Below are 24428 nucleotides of genomic sequence, written 5' to 3'. Positions count from 1 at the left end.
TGTGAGTATACTTACACCCCGTGGACTGCAGTGGTTCAAGAAAGCAGCTCACTACCACCTTCTGAAGGGCAATTGGGGATGGGTAATAAATGGTTGTCGAGATGATGAAGCCCACATCCTTTGATGAATTAAAAAACAATACTTACTTAAGTAAGGTGATCAAAACTGCACAGTACTTGAGGTATAGTCTCATCAATGCCCTGTACAGCTATAAAAAAACTACCCTACTTGTAAACTCCATCCTTCTTGCAATAAACTCAATTTGCCATCCTAATTACTTCCTGTACCTGCACTTTGATTTATGTATAAGAATATTCTAGTCTCTGTACCAAGGACATGGGGTTAAGAAGGACATAGGCAGCACGGTAGCACTAGTGCATAGCACTGTGGCTTCACAGCGCCAGGCTCCAGGTTCGATTCCCCGCTGGGTCACTGTCTGTGCGGAGTTTGCACGTTCTCCCCGTGTCTGCGTGGGTTTCCTCTGGGTGCTCCGGTTTCCTCCCACTAGTCCCGAAAGACGTGCAGGTTAGGTGGATTGGCCATGATAAATTTACCTTAGTGATCAAAATAGTTAGGAGGGGTTATTGGGTTACGGGGGTAGGTTGGAAGTGAGGGCTTTAGTGGGTCGGTGCAGTCTCGATGGGCCAAATGGCCTCCTTCTGCATTGTATGTTCTATGTTCTAAAAACATAAACTTCAGAACAGGGATAGACCAGTTGGTCCCATAGAACAGTACAGCACAGAACAGGCCCTTCGGCCCTCGATGTTGTGCCGAGCAATGATCACCCTACTTAAACCCACGTAACCTGTATACCCGTAACCCAACAATCCCCCCATTAACCTTACACTACGGGCAATTTAGCATGGCCAATCCACCTAACCCGCACATCTTTGGACTGTGGGAGGAAACCGGAGCACCCGGAGGAAACCCACGCACACACAGGGAGGACGTGCAGACTCCACACAGACAGTGACCCAGCCGGGAATCGAACCTGGGACCCTGGAGCTGTGAAGCATTGATGCTAACCACTATGCTACCGTGAGGCCCCATGAACCAACCATTTAATATGATCATGGCAGAACTAGTTGTGGTTTCCTTTCTGTGCCCCATAACCCTCTTGACCAAAACTCTATCTAATTCAGCCTTGAATAAATTCAATGATTCAGCCTCTACTGCCGGGGAAGAGAATTCTTCTACTGAGAGGGTCAGACGAATGACTGTTTGAGAGACAAAATTCTCATCTTCATCTTAATTTTGGACCTCTAGTTCCAGCCCTAGTATTCAGCCTATCAAGTCCCCTCAGGATCATATATGTTTCAGCCAGATTAGTTCTAATTCTTCTAAATTCCAACCTGTCCAAGCTTTCTTCATGAGGTAAGCCCTTCATCCCAGGAATGTGTCACGTGAACCTTTACGGACCTGCTTCTAACAGAATTATATCTTTTTCAAATGAGACCAATGTGGCACACAGTATTCCAGTGCAAGCTGGAAGAGCAGCATCCCATCTTCTGATTGGTTACGTTACAGCCCTCCGGACTCAATGTTGAGTTCGGCAACTTTAGATTTGGTCCTTTCTCCTCCATCTTAAACCCTCCTTTCATCTTTAAAATAAATATCCCACACATGTATTGCCTCATTGCAAATATCTCTCCCCCCCCCCCACACAGACACCGCGTGCGCACACACTCACACACACCAGGCCATCTGTCATTTATTCTTCAAGTTGCTACTTTTTGTTGTAGTTTCTTTTGCTCTAACACATTCTCCTTCCTGCAGCTGTGATAAAGGGTATATAACTTGATATGTTAACTGTGTTTCTCTCCTGAAAGATGCTGGCAGACCTGAGTTTTTCCAGTATCCTCTGTTTTGGTTTTGGTTTCCGGAATCCACAGTATTTTGCTTATTTTGCACAGTATTCCAGTTGTGTTCTTACCATAGCTACAGTAAAACTTCCCTACTTTCATTATTCCTTTTGCAAAAAGCGACACTTGCTTAGCAACAACCTGCTCACTGGGGCTCAGTTTGCTTTCCACCAACTCATGGCCTCATTATACCTTTGGTTCAAACATGGACAAAAGAGCTGAATGCCAGAGGTGAGGTGAGAATGACTGCCGTTGACGTCAAGGCAACATTCGACCAAGTGCGGCATCAAGAAGCCCTGGCAAAACTGTTGTTAATGGGAATCAGAGGGAAAACTCTCTGCTGGTTGGAGTCATACCTGGCACAAAGGAAGATGGTTGTGGTTGTTGGAGGTCAATCATCTCAGTTCCAAGACATCACTACAGGAGTGATGCTTTGCGCAGGTGAAGGAGACACATCCTGAGTGAGTGAGACACATCCAGAGTGGGAATTTGGAATTTGGTAATTTGGTGCAGTGAGGTAATCTGGAAAGGTAAGTGGTAAGTCTAATTTTGCTGTTTTTCAGTTAAAAGTGGAGTGTGTAGCTTAGTGTCTGATTGGCTGAAGCTGCCCCCACTGTAATTGCTGAGAGGCAGTTATCTGTCAGTCACCCGAGGCCTCTTTAGTGACACAAGGGTGTACATTGTATTCTTCTGTTTGAAGCTTAAGTTGTGTGAGTCACCCTGGTTAGCTGAGGTCTGTATAAAAGACAGAAAGCGCACTCAGTAAGCTTTGCGCAGGTGAAGGAGACACATCCTAAGTGAGTGAGACACATTCAGAGTGGGAATTGTAACTTGGTAATTTGGTGCAGTGAGGTAATTCGGTGCACAGTGGGAGAAGGTGCTTTTCGCCTACCATTTTGTTCTCTTTCTTCTGGCCTGTAACTGTTAATCTGCAGGGAGAGAACCAGTGAGCATCCTGGGAAGGTAAGTGATTTTTACTACTTTTCAAATTGTGTGGTGGGGGGGGGGGGGGGGGAGACAGAAGTGACATCACAATAAAGCTGTGACCTGATTGGCTGGTTGGGAATCTGTCTGTTAAATTTGAAAAAAGAAATAATATTGCAAAACAAATCTAATTGATCAACTAGATAGTGGAGTAACTAAACCTGAGGGCAGTGATCGGTATTTAGTATTTAATTTTACAGTAAAAGTCATCGAGCGTCAGGGCCATATAGTTAATTGTAACTTAATCTAACAATAATTCAAGTGTTTATTTTAAATTAATTAATGAGTGCTTAAATGTCACTCAGCAGGATGCAGTGCTCCAACTGTGAGACATGGCAGATCTGTGATGCTTCCAGCGTTCCAGTCGACTACATCTGCAGCAAGTGTAACAAATGGCAGCTCCTCACAGACCACGTGGTTCGGTTGGAGCAGCACTTGGATGCACTTAGGAGCATGCAGGTGGTGAAAAGCATCATAGATAGGAGTTATAGAGATGTGATCACACCCAAGGTGCAGGCAGAGAGGTGGGTGACCACCAGAAGGGGCAGGCAGTCAGTGCAGGAATCCCCTGTGGTTGTCCCCCTCTCGAACAGGTATACCGCTTTGGATACTGTCGGGGGGGATAGCCTATCAGGGGAAAACAGCAGCAGCCAGAACAGTGGCACCACGGCTGGCTCTGATGTTCAGCAGGGAGGGTCAAAGTGCAGAAGAGCAATAGTCATAGGGGACTCTAGTCAGGGGCACAGATAGGTGCTTCTGTGGACGTGAAAGAGACTCCAGGATGGTATGTTAGCTTCCCTGGTGCCAGGATCCAGGATGTCTCAGAACGGACAGCAGGCATCCTGAAGGGGGAGGGCAAATAAAGAACAAAGAAAATTACAGCACAGGAACAGGCCCTTCGGCCCTTCCAGCCTGTGCCGATCCAGATCCTTTAACTAAACCTGTCGCCTATTTTCCAAGGATCTACTTCCCTCTGTTCTCCGCCCGTTCATATATCTGTCCAGATGCATCTTAAATGATGCTATCGTGCCCGCCTCTACCACCTCCGCTGGCAAAGCGTTCCAGGCACCCACCACCCTCTGCGTAAAAAGCTTTCCACGCACATCTCCCTTAAACTTTCCCCCTCTCACCTTGAAATCGTGACCCCTTGTAATTGACACCCCCACTCTTGGAAAAAGCTTGTTGCTATCCACCCTGTCCATACCTCTCATAATTATGTAGACCTCAATCAGATCCCCCCTCAACCTCCGTCTTTCCAACGAAAACAATCCTAATCTACTCAACCTTTCTTCATAGCTAGCACCCTCCACACCAGGCAACATCCTGGTGAACCTCCTCTGCACCCTCTCCAAAGCATCCACATCCTTCTGGTAATGTGGCGACCAGAACTGCACGCAGTATTCCAAATGTGGCCTAACCAAAGTCCTATACAACTGTAACATGACCTGCTGACTCTTGTACTCAATACCCCGTCCGATGAAGGCAAGCATGCTGTATGCCTTCTTGACCACTCTATCGACCTGCGTTGCTACCTTCAGGGTACAATGGACCTGAACTCCCAGATCTCTCTGTACATCAATTTTCCCCAGGACTCTTTCATTGACCATATAGTCCGCTCTTGAATTAGATCTTTCAAAATGCGTCACCTCGCGTTGCCTGGATTGAACTCCATCTGCCATTTCTCTGCCCAACTCTCCAATCTATCTATATTTTGCTGTATTCTCTGACAGTCCTCCTCGCTATCTGCAACTCCACCAATCTTAGTATCATCTGCAAACTTGCTCATCAGACACCTATACCTTCCTCCAGGTCATTTATATAGATCACAAACAACAGTGGTCCGAGCATGGATCCCTGTGGAACACCACTAGTCACCTTTCTCCATTTTGAGACACTCCCTTCCACCACTACTCTCTGTCTCCTGTTGCCCAGCCAGTTCTTTATCCATCTAGCTAGTACACCCTGAACCCCATACGACTTCACTTTTTCCATCAACCTGCCATGGGAAACTTTATCAAACGCCTTACTGAAGTCCATGTATATGACATCTACAGCCCTTCTCTCATCAATTAACTTTGTCACTTCCTCAAAGAATTCTATTAGGTTTGTAAGACATGACCTTCCCTGCACAAAACCATGCTGCCTATCACTGATAAGTCTATATTCTTCCAAATGTGAATAGATCCTATCCCTCAGTATCTTCTCCAACAGTTTGCCTACCACTGATGTCAAGCTCATAGGTCTATAATTCACTGGATTATCCCTGCTACCCTTCTTAAACAAAGGGACAACATTAGCAATTCTCCAGTACTCCGGGACCTCACCCGTGCTCAAGGATGCTGCAAAGATATCTGTTAAGGCCCCAGCTATTTCGACCCTCGCTTCCCTCAGCAACCTGGGATAGATCCCATCCGGTCCTGGGGACTTGTCCACCTTAATGCCTTTTAGAATACCCAAAACCTCCCCCTTCCTTATGCCGACCTGACCTAGTGTATTTAAACATCCATCCCTAACCTCAACATCCGTCATGTCCCTCTCCTTGGTGAATACCGATGCAAAGTACTCATTAAGAATCTCACCCATTTCCTCTGACTCCACACATAAATTCCCTCTTTTGTCTTTGAGTGGGCCAATCCTTTCCCTAGTTACCCTCTTGCTCCTTATATACAATAAAAGGCTTTGGGATTTTCCTTAACCCTGTTAGCCAAAGATATTTTATGACCCCTTTTAGCCCTCTTTATTGCGCGTTTGAGGTTTGTCCTACTTTCCCGATATTCCTCCAAAGCTTCAACAGGCAGAGGTCGTCGCACATATTGGTACTAAGGACATAGGCAGGAAGGGGCATGAGGTCCTGCAGCAGGAGTTCAGGGAGCTAGGCAGAAAGTTAAAAGTCAGGACCTCTAGGGTTGTAAACTTGGGATTACTCCCTGTGCCACGTGCCAGTGAGGCTAGAAATAGGAAGATAGAGCAGCTAAACACGTGGCTAAACAGTTGGTGTATGAGGGAGGGTTTCCGTTATCTGGACCACTGGGAGCTTTTCGGGGCCAGTGTGACCTGTATAAGAAGGACGGGTTGCATCTAAACTGGAGAGGCATAAATATCCTGGCCGCGAGGTTTGCTAGTGTCACACAGGAGGGTTTAAACTAGTATGGCAGGAGGGTGGGTACCGGAGCAATAGGTCAGAAGGTGAAAGCATTGCGGGAGAACTAGGGAATAGGGCCAGTATGGCTCTGAGGCAGAGCAGACAGGGAGATGTTGCTGAAAACAACGGGTCTGGTGGCATGAAGTGCATATGTTTTAATGCAGGAAGTATAACGGGTAAGGCAGATGAATTTAGAGCTTGGATTAGTACTTGGAACTATGATGTTGTTGCCATTACACAGACCTGGTTGAGGGAAGGACAGGATAGGCAGCTAAACGTTCCAGGATTTAGATGTTTCAGGCGGGATAGAGGGGGAGGTAAAAGGGGTGGCGGAGTTGCGCTACTGGTTTGGGAGAATATATCAGCTGTACTACGGGAGGACACCTCAGAGGGCAGCGAGGCTATATGGGTAGAGATCAGGAATATGAAGGGTGCAGTCACAATGTTGGGGGTTTAGTACAGGCCTCCCAACAGCCAGCGGTAGATAGAGGAGTAAATAGGTAGACAGATTTTGGAAAGAGACTTTAACTTCCCCTATATTGACTGGAACTCACTTAGTGCTCGGGTCTTGGATGGGGCAGAGTTTGTAAGGAGCATCCAGGAGGGCTTCTTAAAACAATATGTAGATAGCCCAACTAGGGAAAGGGCTATACTGGACCTGGTATTGGGGAATGAGCCCGGCCAGGTGGTAGATGTTTCAGTAGGGGAGCATTTCGGGAACAGTGACCACAATTCAGTAAGTTTTAAAGTGCTGGTGAACAAGGATAAGAGTGGTCCTAGGGTGAATGTGCTAAATTGGGGGAAGGCTAATTATAACAATATTAGATAGGAACTGAAGAACCTAGATTGGGGGCAGATATTTGAGGGTATATCAACATCTGACATGTGGGAGTCTTTCAAGTGTCAGTTGAAAGGAATTCAGGACCGGCATGTTCCTGTGCGGAAGAAGGATCAATACGGCAAATTTTGGGAACCTTGGATAATGAGAGATATTGTAGGCCTCGTCAAAAAGAAAAAGGAGGCATTTGTCAGGGCTAGAAGGGTGGGAACAGACAAAGCCTGTGTGGAATATATGGAAAGTAGGAAGGAACTTAAGCACGGAGTCAGGAGGGCTAGAAGGAGTCACGAAAAGTTATTAGCAAATAGGGTTAAGGAAAATCCCAAAGCTTTTTACACACACATAAAAAGCAAGCGGGTAGCCAGGGAAAGGGTTGGCCCACTGAAGGATAGGCAAGGGAATCTATGTGTGGAGCCAGAGGAAATGGGCGAGATACTAAATGAATACTTTGCATCAGTATTCACCAAAGAGAAGGAATTGGTGGATGTTGAGTCTGGAGAAGGGTGTGTAGATAGCCTGGGACACATTGAGATGCAAAAAGACGAGGTGTTGGGCGTCTTGAAAAATATTAAGGTAGATAAGTCCCCAGGGCCTGATGGGATCTACCCCAGAATACTGAAGGAGGCTAGAGAGGAAATTGCTGAGGCATTGATAGAAATCTTTGGATCCTCACTGTCTTCAGGTAATGTCCCGGAGGACTGGAGAATAGCCAATGTTGATCCTTTGTTTAAGCAGGGTAGCAAGGATAACCCAGAGAACGACAGGCCGGTGAGCCTTATGACAGTGGTAGGGAAATTACTGCAGAGAATTCTTCAAGATGGGATCTACTCCCATTTGGAAGCGAATGGACGTATTAGCGAGAGGCAGCATGGTTTTGTGAAGGGGAGGTTGTGTCTGACTAACTTGATAGAGTTTTTCGAAGAGGTCACAAAGATGATTGATGCAGGTAGGGCAGTGGATGTTGTCTATATGGACTTCAGTAAGGCCTTTGACAAGGTCCCTCATGGCAGACTGGTACAAAAGGTGAAGTCACACGGGATCAGGGGTGAGCTGGCAAGATGGATACAGAACTGGCTAGGTCATAGAAGACAGAGAGTAGCAATGGAAGGGTGCTTTACTGATTGCTGTGACTCGTGGTGTTCCACAGGGATCAGTGCTGGGACCTTTGCTGTTTGTAGTATATATAAATGATTTGGAGGAAAATTGTAACTGGTCTGATTAGTGAGTTTGCAGATGACACAAAGGTTGGTGGAATTGCAGATAGCGATGAGGACTGTCAGAGGATACAGCGGGATTTAGATCGTTTGGAGACTTGGGCGGAGAGATGGCAGATGGAGTTTAATCCAGACAAATGTGAGGTAATGCATTTTGGAAGCTAATGCAGGTAGGGAACATACAGTGAACGGTAGAACCCTCAAGAGTATTGACAGTCAGAGAGATCTAGGTGTACAAGTCACTGAACACTATACTCCAAGTGAATGGATGGGAGGCTGGTTTGCGTGATGGACTGGGCTACACTCGTGACCTTTTGTAGTTTCCTGCGATCTTGGGCAGAGCAGGCTCCATACCAAGCTGTGATACAACCAGAAAGAATGCTTTTTATGGTGCATCTGTAGAAGTTGGTGAGAGTCATAGCTGACATGCCAAATTTCCTTACAACACAGGTGGAGAAAGTCGTCAAGAAGGCATACGGCATGCTTGCCTTCATTGGCCGGGGCATTGAGTATAAGAATTGGCAAGTCATGTTGCAGCTGTATAGAACCTTAGTTAGGCCACACTTGGAGTATTGTGTTCAATTCTGGTCGCCACACTACAAGAAAGATGTGGAGGCTTTGGAGAGGGTGCAGAAGAGATTTACCAGGATGTTGCCTGGTATGGAGGGCATTAGCTATGAGGAGCGGTTGAATAAACTCGGTTTGTTCTCACTGGAATGACGGAGGTTGAGGGGCGACCTGATGGAGGTCTGCAAAATTATGAGGAGCATAGACAGAGTGGATAGTCAGAGGCTTTTTCCCAGGGCAGAGGGGTCAATTACTAGGGGGCATAGGTTTAAGGTGCGAGGGGCAACGTTTAGAGGAGATGTACGAGGCAAGTTTTTTTAGACAGAGGGTAGCGGGTGCCTGGAACCCGCTGCCGGAGGAGGTGGTGGAAGCAGGGACGATAGTGACATTTAAGGGGCATCTTGACAAATAATGGATGGGAATAGAAGGATACAGACCCAGGAAGTGTAGAAGATTTTAGTTTAGACGGGCAGCATGGTCGGCACAGGCTTGGAGGGCCAAAGGGCCTGTTCCTGTGCTGTACTTTTCTTTGTTCTTCTTTGTTCTTTGAGATCCTCAGGGTAATGTCTTCGCCCAACTGCTTTACCAATGACTTTCTTTCCATCCTAAGGTCAGAAGTGGGTATGTTTTTGTTGATAGCACAATCTTCAGCACCATTCACAACTTCTCCATGTCCAAATGCAGAAAGATCTGGACAATATACAGGCTTGGGTTAACAAGTGCCAAATAACATTTGGCCACACAAGTGCCAGGCAATAACCATCTCCAACAAAAGAGAATCTAACCATCGCCCATTGAGATTCAATGGCATTACCGCCGCTGAATCCCCCATTATCAACATCCTGGGGGTTATCATTCACCAGAAGCTTAACTGGACCAGTGATATAAATATCTTAGCGAGAAGAGCAGGTCAGAGGCTTGGAATTCTGCAGCGAGTAACTCGCCTGCTGACGCTCAAAAGCCAGTCCATCATCTACAAGGCACAAGTCTTGCGACTGCTTGGAGTCAGTGGAGTGGTTCATATTCAAGAATTCAGCGGCCATCCTGAACGAATATGCCACCACAGACATCATCAGAAAGTGTGTGGAAGATTACATGCCAAAGAAGGAAATACCTACGTTCCCCAACCAGAAACCATGGTTTAATCGGGAGATGCATCTCCCTGGCCCTACACTCGTCCCTGGAGCATCTCGTCAGACGCCAATTCATTGACTACAGCTCCGCCTTCAACACCATAATCCCAGCCAACCTCATATCCAAACTCCAAAACCTAGGACTTGGCTCCTCACTTTGCAACTGGATGCTCGACTTCCTGAGCATAATCAGTAAGGATAAACAACATCTTCTCCACGATAGTCCTCGATACTGGGGCCCCGCAAGGCTGCGTACTTAGCCCCCTACTATATTTCCTATACACACACAACTGTGTGGCAAAATTTGGCTCCAACTTCATCTCCACGCTTGCTGATGACATGACTGTAGTGGGTCAGATCTCGAACAAAAATGAGTCAGAGTACAGGAGGGAGATAGAGAAACTAGTGGCGTGGTGTAACAACAACAAACTACCCCTCAACGTCAGTAAAACTAAGGTCATTGACTTCAGGAAGCCAAGTATCGTACACACCCGTCTGCATCAAAGGTGCCGAGGCTGAGATGGATAACAACTTCAAATTCCCAAGTGTGCACATCACCAACAATCTGTCCTGGTCCATCCACGTTGACACTATGACCAGGAAAGCACAACAATGGCTATACCTCTTCAAAAAACGTAGGAAATTCGGCATGTCCATATCAACTCTTACAAAGCTTTACAGATGCACCATAGAAAGCACCCTATCTGGCTGCATCACAGCCTGGTATGGCAACTGCTCAGCCCAAGACTGTAAGAAACTACAGAGAGTTGAGAACACAGCCCTGTCCATCACGGGGAACCCGCATCCGATCCATTGACTCTGTCTATACCCCCCGCTGCGTGGGTAAGCGGGTAACATAATCAAAGACTCCTCCCACCCGGGTTATTCGCTTTTCCAACCTTTTCCATTGGGCAGGGGATACAAAATTTGATTTGATTTATTATTGTCACATGTATTAGTATACAGTGAAAAGTATTGTTTCTTGCATTCTGTACAAACAGTGCATACCGTACATAAGGAAGGAAGGAGAGACTGCATGATATAATGTTACAGTTATAGCAAGGTGTAGAGAAAAGATCAACTTAATACGAGGTAGGTCCATTCAAAAGTCGGATGACAGTAGGGAAGAAGCTGTTCTTGAGTAGGTTGGTGCCTGACCTCAAACGTTGGTATCTTTTTCCTGACGGAAGAAGGTGGAAGAGAGTATGTCCTGGGTGCGTGGGGGTCCTTAATTATGCTGGCTGCCTTTCTCGGGAATTTAGATAAAGTAAATGGATGGGAGGCAGGTTTGCGTGATGGACTGGGCTACATTCGTGACCTTTTGTAGTTTCCTGCGATCTTGGGCAGAGCAGGCTCCATACCAAGCTGTGATACAACCAGAAAGAATGCTTTCTATGGTGCATCTGTAGAAGTTGGTGAGAGTCATAGCTGACATGCCAAATTTCCTTAGTCTTCTGAGAAAGTAGAGTCGTTGTTGGGCTTTCTTAACTATAGTGTCGGCATAGGGGGCCAGGACAGGCTGTTGCTGATCTGTACACCTAAAAACTTGATGCTCTCGACCCTTTCTACTTCGTTCCCATTGATGTAGACAGGGGCATGTTCTCCACTACACTTCTTGAAATCGATGACAATCTCCTTCATTTTGTTGACATCGAGGGAGAGATTATTGACGTCGCACTAGTTCACCAGATTCTCTGTCTCATTCCTGTACTCTGTCTCATCATTGTTTGAAATCCGACCCACTACGGTGGTGTCATCAGTAAATTTGAAAATTGAGTTGGAGGGGAATTTGGCCACACAGTCATAGGTGTATAAGGAGTATAGTAGGGGGCTGAGGACACAGTCTTGTGGGGCACCGGTGTTGAGGATGATCGTGGAGGAAGTGTTGCCTATCCTTACTTATTGTGGTCTGTGGGTGAGAAAGTTCAGGATCCAGTCGCAGAGGGAAGAGCCAGGGCTGTTTTGTTATGCTCTTGACATAGCGTACGCTGCTTCCTTGTTGTGCACTCTGACAAAGGAAGGTTCAGACTCAGAGATAGCTTTAACACATTTATTAAACTGTTAACGATTCTCCTATTTGGATTCGATTCTCCTGTTAATCCTGCTATAGCTACTCAGACTGACGAACCAGTCTGCTACAATCCATGTGGTGGGTGTGATGTGTTTCAATCAACTCTGTCTGTACTCACTAAGTGTCTCCACTGGAAAGAGAAAGATCATGTGTGCTGTGTCCTTTTATATGGGTAGCCCCCTTGTGGTAGTGTCACCTCTGTGTGTGTCTTGACTGCCCATTGGTCGTGTCCTATCTTACTGACCTATTGGTTGAATGTCTGACTGTCATGATGTCTCTGGTGCCCCTCTAGTGTTCATTTAGTCTATGTGTATTTACATTAACCCCTTGTGTATTACCAGTGATGCATATCACCACATCCCCCCTTTTTTCATGTCACATATTTTCTGAACAGTGTTAAAGAAAATTGAACAAAAACAGGTAGATAAGTGATGCTATGTACAAGTTATGATGACTGTGATGACTACACAATAGTATATAAGACCAAATAATAGTTGTGATGACTTTGAGGATAACACAATACAAAATAAAAGTTATGAGTCCAAAGTTCATGAAGTCATATGGTCTGGTATGGAAGTGCCAATGGTGACGTTGTCATTCCCTTGTGAACGCCATCAGTGTCCAGGTGTTTGGTCATCAGGAGGTGTTCAAGTGTTCAAATCACTTCATCGACTGATTTGGAGTCTTTTTTTTTCGATGCTTATGGTAGCAATTCTTGATGGCATCTGTCCTTAAAGCTGGGTTGCCTGTTGGTAGTGTAGCAAACTTGAATTGGTAAGATGCATCGTCCTGCTATGGTATGTCATTGTACTGAGCTGAGCAGTACCAGTGTCCCGCATTTGCAGAGTTGTACCATGTCGTACCAGTCGGTGTTGTTTTTGTCATGCTTGTTGTCGATGTTGTTGCCTTTGGTACGCTTCTTGTTATTGTCTTTGATGTTGTTGTTGTGTTGGATGGTTTTGTTGTTGTGTTTGCTGCGCTCAAGGACCACACTCTGTGGATAATACGAGTCCTTCACACAGTTACTCGTGTCAGTGTCTTTTGTGGCATCTGCTGTTTCCATGAGCGTGCCGCCATTGAGTTCGCGGCGCTCCCTGTCTGGAGTCATGTCCGGCTTACTGGAATCAGCTTTGGCCTGTCGATGCTCCCCGTCTGGAGCTCTTTCTGGTTCACCTGAATCAGCTTTGGTGCCTTGACGCTCTCCATCCGGAGTCATCGCAGGTTCACTTGCTTCTTCTGAGGTTTCTTGATGCTCCACATCCGGAGTCAAAACATTCAGGAATTAATTTGCTTGTGGAGAGGCTCGAGTGGATGAGGTTTGAATTAACGTGGTGTCACCGGAGTCACCAGTGGTCTCACTGTGATTGTCGAGTGCCTCTGTACACACTATCTGAGGTCTGTCACGTTGCACGTCTGGTATGGGAAGTGGGATGCCGTTGTCACTTGTCGCACAGACAGTGGGTAGAGCCTCAGTAGCTTCTTGTTGTTCACTGGAGCGTGGTAGACTGTCAGTCTTTCTGTTGTTCATTTGAGCGTGGCAGACCTGTATCGTCTGCTGCTGGTTGCTCAGAGGAGGTTGCTAGACCCTCATGGACTTGTTCATTTGTTCATGCAAGGACTGCGCTCTGGAGTCTTGCGTTCCTTCCATCGTGGAGTCTGTCCACGAGCTCGCTGTGGAGGCTTGTGTCACTCCCTCTGTAGAGTCTTGCAGCGTTCCCTGTGTGGAATCGTGTATTGGTCTCGCTGTGGAGACTGTCATCACTTTTTGTTCACGCAAGGACTGCGCTCTGGAGTCTCGCGTTGCTTCTATCGTGGAGGCTGTCCACGAGCTCGCTGTGGAGGCTTGTGTCACTGGAGTCACGTTCTGTGCGGAGACGTGAAGTTGTCTAGCTGTGGAGTCTTTCATCGCTTTCTGTAAGGAGGCTGGGACCCTTCGTGGTGTGTGGACCACTCTCTGTGTGGAGTCGGGGACTCTTCGCGGTGCGTGGACCACTCCCTGTGTGGAGTCGGGACTCTTCGTGGTGTGTGGACCACTCCCTGTGTGGAGTCAGGGACTCTTCGCGGTGCATGGACCACTCCCTGTGTGGAGTCGGGACTCTTCGCGGTGCGTGGACCACTCCCTGTGTGGAGTCGGGGACCCTTCGTGGTGTGTGCACCACTCCCTGTGTGGAGTCGGGGACTCTTCGTGGTGTGTGGACCACTCCCTGTGTGGAGTCGGGGACTCTTCGTGGTGTGTGGACCACTCCCTGTGTGGAGTCGGGGACTCTTTGCGGTGCATGGACCACTCCCTGTGTGGCAGCAGGCCGCTGTCTGTGGGCTTGTGCCGCTCTATGTCTCTTGGCCGCAGCATAATCTTGCACTCATGAGTCGGGATGTCGTATATGCTGGGCTGAAGATTACCCAATCTGAAGAACTCATCGTTGGGATCTTCAAAGTTCAACACTTCTAGTTGCGTTTCGGATTTGGCACTGGGGTAGTCATCTCCCAAGATGAAACCTTTGTCTGAGTCGTTGTCTACAAAAAACATATCATCTTCTGGGGCGGTGCTAACTGCTTGTTGCTGGGTTCTGCGGAGGTTACTTTCAGCTACTGGGCGAATTTCAGGCATTGTGCTGTCGTTCCAGATGAAAGAATCTTGTTTTGAGGCTTAAAATTTTTTTTTCTTGTTTTGGGATATTTCTACTTTAAGTGGGCGTGATCCGGGGCCTCTGACGTCACAAATTTTGTGATGTAGAGTGTAGGAAGCAATTGCGCATGCGCAGATCGCTGTTCCTTTACTTGGGGCCTTTTTTGCAATTGCGCATGCGCGGCTTCTCGTGCATGTGCAAACGGACCTTCCCATTCTGTGCGCTCTTCGCGCAAATGCGCATGTGCGGCTCCTTTTCCAAGATGGCTGCAAATTAAAACTGCCGTTTTCTGCAATGGAATGCCCACCTTCGCCTCGTGGTTAGTATTGGCACCTCTTTTGCTGTTTTTTCTTGTTATTTATTAAATTGTTAACGATTCTTCTACTTGGATTCGACTCTCCTGCTAATCCTGCTATAGCTACTCAGACTAACTAACCAATCTGCTACAATCCACGTGGTGAGTGTGATATGTTTCAATCAAACCTGTCTGTACTCACTAAGTGTCTCCACTGGAAAGAGAAAGACCATGTGTGCCCTGTCAGGGTAGAGTGCAGGGTGAAGTTAAAAACTCACCATTATTTTTAGAATTCCCGCTATACCAAAAAGGTCAATATTCTAAATGGTGTACATGGATTATCACTCCCTGACTCCTGTGCAGGCTTAGGTGGGTGCTATTCATATCAAACTATGTTTTCATGTTATCCCCCGGTATAACCCATATCTTCACAGAATAATTTTACCTACTTACCCCTTAGTGGCATCAATATCCTGGGTCCTGCGTTGCTAAGTAAGTAAAGTAGGCTTTGTAATAACCACTGTTTCAGGTTAAAACTTTAAAGTTATTTTATTATTATATTTTTTCTTTTAAAAGATGCAATCACTGTCTTTGCAGAAAAGTAAAAAGATCTTGCTTCTGGATTCTCCTGATTGGTTGAAGAGACCTTCACGTCCACCTTGACAATCACTCTTCTTTAGCTTTTTGTCTTCCTCAGATGTATTAGCTGTTTTAGCTCGGCTGCTTTGCTCTGTCCCTTTCCCATGACCGAGCTATGAGAGCTGACTCTGAGCTGACTCTTGTTCCTTCTCTGCTTCTCTGCCTACTGCCCCCTTTCTCAGGATTTATATATCTTTCTAAGTTATTACGTTTTTATGACTTTATTGTAAAGTAACTTTTATTTCACTTGGATTGTAAAAGGTACCTTTAATCTGTATTTTTCTAACACGACTAAGTATTCATTTTGAGCATGACCTCATCTTATAGATCTCTGATTGCACTGTTTCCTTTGTGATGTTCAAAAATGCTTTGATTTCAACGTGGTATGACTTTTGATTCCTGTCATTTCTATAGTTTTATTATTATCAAATTGTGTCCCCAGCTCATAATTCTGACTTTGATGTGGGTCTAATTTGTGTCCTTGTAGACTTTCTTTAATTTACCTGATGTCAAGCAAAATTTCACACCTAGAACTGTCACCTAATACAGCTGCTTACTTAACTTCAATGAAGGTGTGAAATATTGCTTTTAGCTTTATACTAAAGATTCAATTGGTGGTGAGTTTAAAAGACTTGCCTCACATTTAAACAGTCACCTAATTCAGTTGAACCTCATCCATCCTTTTCCACCTGCTTACCTAACTTCAAAGGGAGGTGTGAAACATTGCTTTTAGCTGTAAACTAAAATTCACTGATTGTGTCTTGAAAGACCTGCTTGGTTTGTTTGCTAAGCCTGCTTGACCAAGGCTATCTGCATTTTACAATCCTCTCCTGGCAGCTGCTGTTAACCCTTCGTGGGATTTTCCCCGACATTCTCTCATGTTTTTTAAATCAGGTATTACCAGGCTTCCATGTTTCAAATGATGTATCTTTCCATATTTTCAATTACAAGGGCCATGGAGGTGGTGTGTGCTGTGGACCTGTTGCAGCGATAGGCGAACTGTAGTGGATCAAGACAATCCAGGAGGCTGGAGTTGATTCGTGCCATGACTAACCTTTCGAAGCACTTCATGATGATGGATGTCAGAGCCACTGGCAGCAGGGGCAGCAGGGTAGCATGGTGGTTAGCATAAATGCTTCACAGCTCCAGGGTCCCAGGTTCGATTCCCGGCTGGGTCACTGTCTGTGTGGAGTCTGCACGTCCTCCCCCTGTGTGCGTGGGTTTCCTCCGGGTGCTCCGGTTTCCTCCCACAGTCCAAAGATGTGCGGGTTAGGTGGATTGGCCATGCTAAATTGCCCGTAGTGTCCTAATAAAAGTAATGTTAAGGGGGGGGGTTGTTGGGTTATGGGTATAGGGTGGATATGTGGGTTTGAGTAGGGTGATCATGGCTCGGCACAACATTGAGGGCTGAAGGGCCTGTTCTGTGCTGTACTGTTCTATGTTCTATGTTCTATGGACGATAGTCATTAAGGCACGCTGCCTGGCGTTCTTTTGGTACAGGAGTGATGGTCGTCTTCTTGAAGCAGATAGAGACCTCAGATTGTTGTAAAGAGAGGGTCCCCCTTCCAGGCCAGTGGCTTTCCGGGGGTTGACCTTCGAGAAGGCTGCTCTGATATCTGCAATGGTGTTCTCTGAGAAAAGTCTGAGAACACGTGCTAACAGATTCAAAAACAGCTCCATTTCTGCTGTAACCAGACTCCTTATGGCCCTCTTATGGACTGAACTGATCTCTTCACACATCTTCAATTATTCAACACATGTTCGATTAATTATATTCAAATATAATTATCATTGCTCGAATGAGGGGAGTATTTGAAGGTGTTGCTAATAAATTCCACCAGATCCCTATTTTAAAAAAAGCTTTGAATTTGCAAATTCAGAGTTGTAAAAGTAGTTGCTAAGAGGGAACTGGGATAACTCTTGACGACGACTATTGATAGGCGGCACAGTAGCACAGTGGTTAGCACTGTAGCTTCACAGCACCAGGGACCTGGGTTTGATTCCCGGCTTGGGTCACTGTCTGTGCAGAGTCTGCACGTTCTCCCCGTGTCTGCATGGGCTTCCTCCTGGTGCTCCGGATTCCTCCCACAAGTCCCGAAAGACGTGCTGTTAGGTGAATTGAACATTCTGAATTCTTCCTCAGTGTACCCGAACAGGCGCCGGAGTGTGGCGACTAGGGGATTTTCACAATAACTTCATTGCAGTGTTAATGTCAGCCTACTTGTGACACAAATAAAGATTATTATTGTTATTGTCTGATTTATATCGCCATAGTGCATTATGAACAATGTGAGGATGAAATAATTCACCATCTGCTTGCATCTTTGAATGGCAACATAACCTATCTTTGATTTGGAAATCCTTCAGAATAACGCTAACTGTTAAACACTACATGAGATTGATCAAGAGTTCATAAAACTGTATGGTTTAAAGCAAGAGCCAAGTGCTAGTCGTTCATTCAATTTGCCCATTGCCCATAAAGATAGATTGAACACCTCATTTCACAAGCTTAAACAATTTAATTATGGGTGGCACAGTCGCATAGTGGTTAGCACTGTTACATCACAGCTCCAGGGTCCTCAATTCAATTCCAGGCTTGTGTCACTGACTGTGCGGAGTCTGCACGTTCTCCCTGTGTCTGTGTGGGTTTCCTCTGAGTGCTCCGGTTTCCTCTCACAGTCCAAAGATGTGCAGGTTAGGTGGATTGGGCATGCTAAATTGCCCTTAGTGTTAGGTGGGGTTACTGGGTTACGGGGATAGGGTGGAGGTGTGGGCTTAAGTAGGGTGCTCTTTCCAAGGGCCGGTTCACACTCGATGGGCCCAATGGCCTCCTGCACTGTAAATCGTATTATTCTCAACTGAGAAGTACTACATTCCGTATGCTTCGCCCGATGCCTGTAGCTATGTATTTACATTGTGTATTTATGTATGTCCTATGTTTTTCATGTGTGGAACGATCTGTTTGGACGATACACTGAACAATACTTTTCACTGTACCTCGGTACAAGTGACAATAAATCAAATCCAATCCAATCAGGAGTGTGATGGAATGCTCCCCACTTGCCTGGCTGAGTGCAACTCCAACGGCACTCAAGAAACCTGACACCAACCAGAACAAAGCAACCCGCTTGATTGGCATTCTACCCAAAAAAATCACTTCCTCCACCTCTGACACACAGGGGCAACAGTGCCTACCGTCAACAAGATGCACAGCAAGATTTCCAAGTGTCCTGAGACAGCACTTTCCAAATCCATTAGCCCTACCATCTAGAAGGACAACGGTAACTGACACATGGGAACGTTACCACCTGGAAGTTCTATTCCAAACCACCCACCATTCTGACTTTGAACTGTATCACCGTTCCTTCACAATTGCTGAGTGAAGATTCTTGATCTCCCTCCCTAACAGCACTCTGGCTGCACCTATATCACAGCGACTGCAGCAGTTCAAGAAGGCAGCTCACCAGCACCTTCAGAAGGGCAATTAGGGATGAGCACGAAATGCATTTATTGTCCATTCCTAATTGCACTTAAGGTGGTGGTGAGCTGCCTCCTTCAACCATGGTGTACCCGTAGTGCTATTAGCAAAGGAGTTCCAAGATTTTGACCCAGTGACAGTGAAGGAATGGTGATATATGTCCTGTGCCTGCATAACCAAGTTTTGTGCATTACATGCTTCAGATACTTTGGCCTTTATGATGTTGGATGGCCCAAACTAACTGCTGCTTGCCTAGCCTCACCTAATATCCTAAAATTTACCCTTAACTTGCTGATATTATGTTGGAATACTGGTTGAATCCATTCTGGACCTATCCTGGTTGGTGACCAGAGGTAAAGCAAAAAGTTGGGTCCTTGTCAGGACAGGTTGCCTTTCCCATGTGCAAGGTGACTACTGACATCATGACACAATAAACCCCTTTCTCTTGTCATGTGAGAGTACCTTTAAGAAATGGGGGTTTATAAAATAGCTGTAGTGGATGTACCTTTAAGAAATGGGTGTTTATCAGTGATGTCAGAGTGTGGGTGGAGCTGGGGTGTCTGTCTGCTTTACTATCACTTTGGGCTCCCAGCTACAGGGTGTGTTTAGTTTCATTTTAGATTTGGAGAAGCTGCAGTCACAGCAAGATGTGGATGAATCTCTGCAAACTTATGAAAGTTCATTTTGTAATTTCAAAGTAGTAACTGTTCTCAGTAGTGAAGTTAAACCTGATGTCTTTCTGTAAAAAGGGTTCTTTTTGTCTTATGGATGTTGCAAGGAAATATTAAGAGTTACTTAGAGAATACTGTATTCTTTGGGGGATTTATTGATGTTGCTAGTTGTTAAGGTGTTTACTGTGGGTTTATAAAGTGTTAACTTGTTTCATAAATAAACAGTGTTTTAATTTAAAAGTACTGTAGATTTCTTTTGCATCACACCTGCAGAGAAGGCCCGTGTGCTCCCCATAACCACAATCTATTAAAAGTTGTGGGTCAATTGAACTCCATGGATACACTTTGGGGTTCTCTAAACCTTGGCCCATAACACTCTTCAAGGGTTACCTGAGTCTCATTCGGTCCCCACTGTGAATAGCCATTTTACATAGTGAAGGGTCAGAGTTAATAGCAAAGCCACAGACTTTGTCCTGTATTTGGATTATATCACATTTACATAAATACACTCCAATTACTTCATCAAGTGTCTTCCTGATCCACGACAAATTGAGGTTGTTCAATATGTTATTCTCTTTCTAGGGTGCCTATTTATTGCACTGTGTTAAGTTAGACCCTGAAAGTGAATGAAGGCGGTCCACCCTTGGAGAACTGTGGAAAATGCAGGGATCCTTTGTGAAGTTAGAGATTTGGATTGGATTGGATTGTTTATTGTCAAATGGTACGAGTTACAGTGAAAAGTATTTTTCTGTAAGCAGCTCAACAGATCATTAAGTGCATGGGAAGAAAAGGGAAGAAAAGAAAATACATAATAGGGCAACACAAGGTACACAATGTAACCACGTAAACACTGACATCGGATGAAGCATACAGCGTGTAATGTTAATGAGGTCAGTCCATAAGATGGTCATTTAGGAGTCTGGTAACAGCGGGGAAGAAGCTGTTTTTGCGTCTGTTTGTGCGTGTTCTCAGACTTCTGTATCTCCTGCTCGATGAAAGAAGTTGGAAGAGTGAGTAAGCCGGGTGGGAGGGGTCTTTGATTATGCTGCCCACTTTCCCCAGGCAGCGGGAGGTGTAGACAGAGTCAATGGATGGGAGGCAGGTTCGTGTGATGGATTGGGCGGTGTTCACGTCTCTCTGAAGTTTCCTGCAGTCCTGGGCCGAGCAGTTGCCATACCAGGCTGTGATGCAGCCAGATAGGATGCTTTCTATGGTGCATCTGTAAAAGTTGGTAAGGGTTAATGTGGACAGGCCAAATTTTCTTAGTTTCCTGAGGAAGTATAGGCGCTGTTGTGCTTTCTTGGTGGTAGCGTTGACGTGGGTGGACCAGGACAGGTTTTTGGAGATGTGCACCCCAATGAATTTGAAACTGCTAACCATCTCCACCTCGGCCCCGTTGATGCTGACAGGGGTGTGTACAGTACTTTGCTTCCTGAAGTCAATGGCCAGCTCTTTAGTTTTGCTAGCATTGAGGGAGAGATTGTTGTCGATGCACCACTCCACTAGGTTCTCTATCTCCCTCCTGTATTCTGAATCGCTGTTATTCGAGTTCCGGCCCACTATGGTCGTATCTTCAGCAAACCTGTAGATGGAGTTGGAACCAAATTTTGTCACGCAGTCATGTGTGTACAGGGAGTAGAGTAGGGGGCTAAGTATGTAGCCTTGCGGGGCCCCGGTATTGAGGACTATTGTGGAGGAGGTGTTGTTGTTCATTCTTACTGATTGTGTTCTGTTGGTCAGAAAATCAAGGATCCAGTTGCAGAGTAGGGGGCCATGTCCTAGGTTTTGGAGCTTTGAAATGAGCTTGGCTGGGATTATGGTGTTGAAGGCGGAGCTGTAGTCGATAAATATGAAAAAATGAAATGAAAATGAAATAGGAGTCTGATGTAGGAGTCCTTGTTATCGAGATGCTCTGGGGATGAGTGTAGGGCCAGGGAAATGGCATCTGCTGTGGACCGGTTGTGACGGTATGTGAATTGCAATGGATCAAGGCGTTCTGGGAGCATGGAGGTGATACGCGTCATGATCAACCTCTCGAAGCACTTCATTATGACATTTCCTTCCTTCATCAACTGTTTGGTCCAAACACCACACAGTTTATCGATACCTTAACCTTAAACTCATCCTCACAGTGACTTTATTCCCTTCCTTGGTTGATTGTTAGTTAAAATATGATCCATCCACTGACAGGAGCGTTCCTTTGCCCTTATTTTTACATGTCCCTTCGTGGAACTGACCATTTCCATGTTTCCGAGCGGTTCATTTTCTGGTGATCACCACTGTTGTTTCTCAAAGCAACATTGTAAGCGCAACACAATTGATGCCACAGGGGTCAATGCTGGGACTTCAACTGTTTACAATTTATATACTGCAGATGACTTAGGTCAATGATTGAAGGGATGGTTGTCAAATTTTCTAAAGACGCAAAGATTGGTTCGGAATGTAAATTGTGAAGCTCCAAAAATGTATAGAAGGTTAATGAGTATCGGAGAAGCTCCATTGTTCTATATATTTAAGGCTGGAATAAACAGATTTTTGATTCCTCTGCCAATTTCCGGGGATATTGAGGGGATAACAAAAGAGGTTGAGGGGCGACCTGATAGAGGTCTACAAAATGATGAGGGGCATAGACAGAGTGGATAGTCAGAGACTTTTTCACAGGGTAGAGGGGTCAATTACTACGGGGCATAGGTTTAAGGTGCGAGGGGCAAGGATTCGAGGAGATGTACGAGGTAAGTTTTTTACACAGAGGGTAGTGGGTGCCTGGAACTCGCTGCCGGAGGAGGTGGTGGAAGTAGGGACGATAGTGACGTTTAAGGGGCATCTTGACAAATACATGAATAGGATGGGAATAGAGGGATATGGACCCAGGAAGTGTCGAAGATTTTAGTTTCGACAAGCAGCATGGTCGGCACGGGCTTGGGGGGGCCGAAGGGCCTGTTCCTGTGCTGTACTTTTCTTTGTTCTTTGTTCTTTGATATGGAAAGCAGGCAGGAAAGTGGAGTTGAAGCCATGTATTAATCGGCAGAGTCGGCGCGATGGGCCATGTGATGCACTCCTGCTCTTGCGTTCTTGTGTAGTGTGGCTCTACTTTGAAATTTATTGTCTATCTTTGCTAATCCATTTCACTGTACTTTTGCTGTGATGCACTCTTGATCATCATTATCTATTTGTTAATCCATTTGTTTTTGTTGAATAGATGCTGAAATCCAGCAGTTGTTCAAAGCAGTGGCCCAAAATGATTGGAAACCCCTCTTCTACCTCCTCAACAGAGAACACTTTAGCGAATCGGAATTCAACTCAGGAGATAAGGAGCTATGCTTGGATGCATTTGTGAGGAACGAGAATGGCTTCACCCTTCTTCACCAAGCAGCCTGTGCAAACAGACCAGAGATGATAGAATTTCTGTGGTACCTTTCTGACTCTTGGGAATGTCTAGTAGATCTGACCATTAACCCTCCATGGCAACCAAAATGGCCTATTAAGATGCTTCAACAAAAGCCAGTGGACAATGAATTAGTGGAACATATTACTGGTAAAAGTGCAATGCAGCTGGCAGAGATATTAGATTACCAAGACATTGTTGAAGCATTAAGTGCCAAAGTGAAGCTGCAGTCTTCTTTGTTGGACATCCATTGTGCTGTGAAGTTCAAAGACACTCAATGGCTGAGGAGCATCATTGTAGAATCTGAATCGATCAAGACCGTTGTCAATAGCTGCACAGAGAACATGATCACTCCGCTGTGGCTGGCTTGCACCAAAGGGTTTTTAGAGACAGTGAAGCTATTAATAGACCTTGGAGCAGACATCAATTCCACAAATGTGCAGGGACAAACTTTCCTGCACAGAGCGGTGTGCTTCGGAAACGTAGCAGTGGTTCAATATCTCATTGAGGGAAATTATCTTGGGATAGATGCCAAAGACAGGTTTGGTTGCACTCCACTGTATTATGCTTTGCACCTCAACTTTCCAAGAATGTCCAAACTTCTCCTGATGTATGGGGCTGATTTGGATTTGCAGTGTGTTAACCCCCAAACACTAACAACAGACTCAGCCAGACTGCTGATTGAACGCTTGGCGTTTCAGGACCTCAGACAGCTCCTGTTTGAGTGCCCACAGCTGGAAGTAGAGCTAGACGATCTCCCTGTAGAATTGGGTGAAAGAATTTCCTTCATTGGTGTGCCTACCAGGATCATGCCCTGGCCTTTCAGTCTTACAGGATTGGCTTCATTCTGTACCTCCTGGATGCAAGGGCTTCCCAGGGCTTCCAAAGAACACAGATCTCGGTCAAACATTAGTTATTACTTCAGTTTGCCTGATTTCTGATTGTCATTAGAAATTTTACTATTAGGAACATGGGTGTGTAGGAACTGAAATCGGGCATTCAACCTCTCAAGAAATTAGATCATGTTCAATCATTCAGTTAGACCATGGCTGATCTCAATCTAAATCTCATTTAGCTGCCTAGCTTCCCAGTCCCTCAATATTATTACCTAGCAAAAAATGTGGCAATCTCAGTTTTGACATTTTCAATTGACCCCTGAGCAGTTTTTTGGGGACAGAAGTTTCAGATTTATAGCAATAAGAATAATAATCTTTACTGTCACAAGTATGCTTACATTAACACTGCAACGAAGTTACTGTGAAAATCCCCTCATCGCCACATTCCGGCGCCTGTTCGGGTACACGGAGGGAGAATTCAGAATGTCCAAATTATCTAACAGCACGTCTTTCGGGACTTGTGGGAGGAAACCGGAGCTCCCGGAGGAAACCCACGCAGACACGGGCAGAACGTGCAGACACCTCACAGACAGTGACCCAAGCCGGGAATCAAAACTGGGACCCTGGCGCTATGAAGCGACAGTGCTAACCACTGTGCTACCGTGCCGCCCACACATTGCAGCTTC

The 24428-nt window shown here is 45.7% G+C and overlaps 1 protein-coding gene across 1 annotated transcript in view; it reads left to right on the top strand.

Moving 5' to 3' along the window:
• LOC119965657 (ankyrin-3-like) overlaps positions 1 to 24020 on the top strand; it is a 30647-nt gene extending 6627 nt beyond the window's left edge. The window contains exon 2 of the mRNA XM_038796424.1: positions 22721 to 24020. Within this exon, the coding sequence (XP_038652352.1) occupies positions 22721 to 23847 (1127 nt within the window). The 3' untranslated portion in view covers positions 23848 to 24020. The remainder of the gene's footprint in view (positions 1 to 22720) is intronic.
• Positions 24021 to 24428: the final 408 nt, after the last annotated feature.

Source organism: Scyliorhinus canicula, chromosome 5 (genome assembly GCF_902713615.1).
Source record: "Scyliorhinus canicula chromosome 5, sScyCan1.1, whole genome shotgun sequence".
Taxonomy (NCBI): domain Eukaryota; kingdom Metazoa; phylum Chordata; class Chondrichthyes; order Carcharhiniformes; family Scyliorhinidae; genus Scyliorhinus; species Scyliorhinus canicula.
Note: the sequence above shows the minus strand (reverse complement) of the source record. Positions and strands in the feature narration are given on the sequence as shown.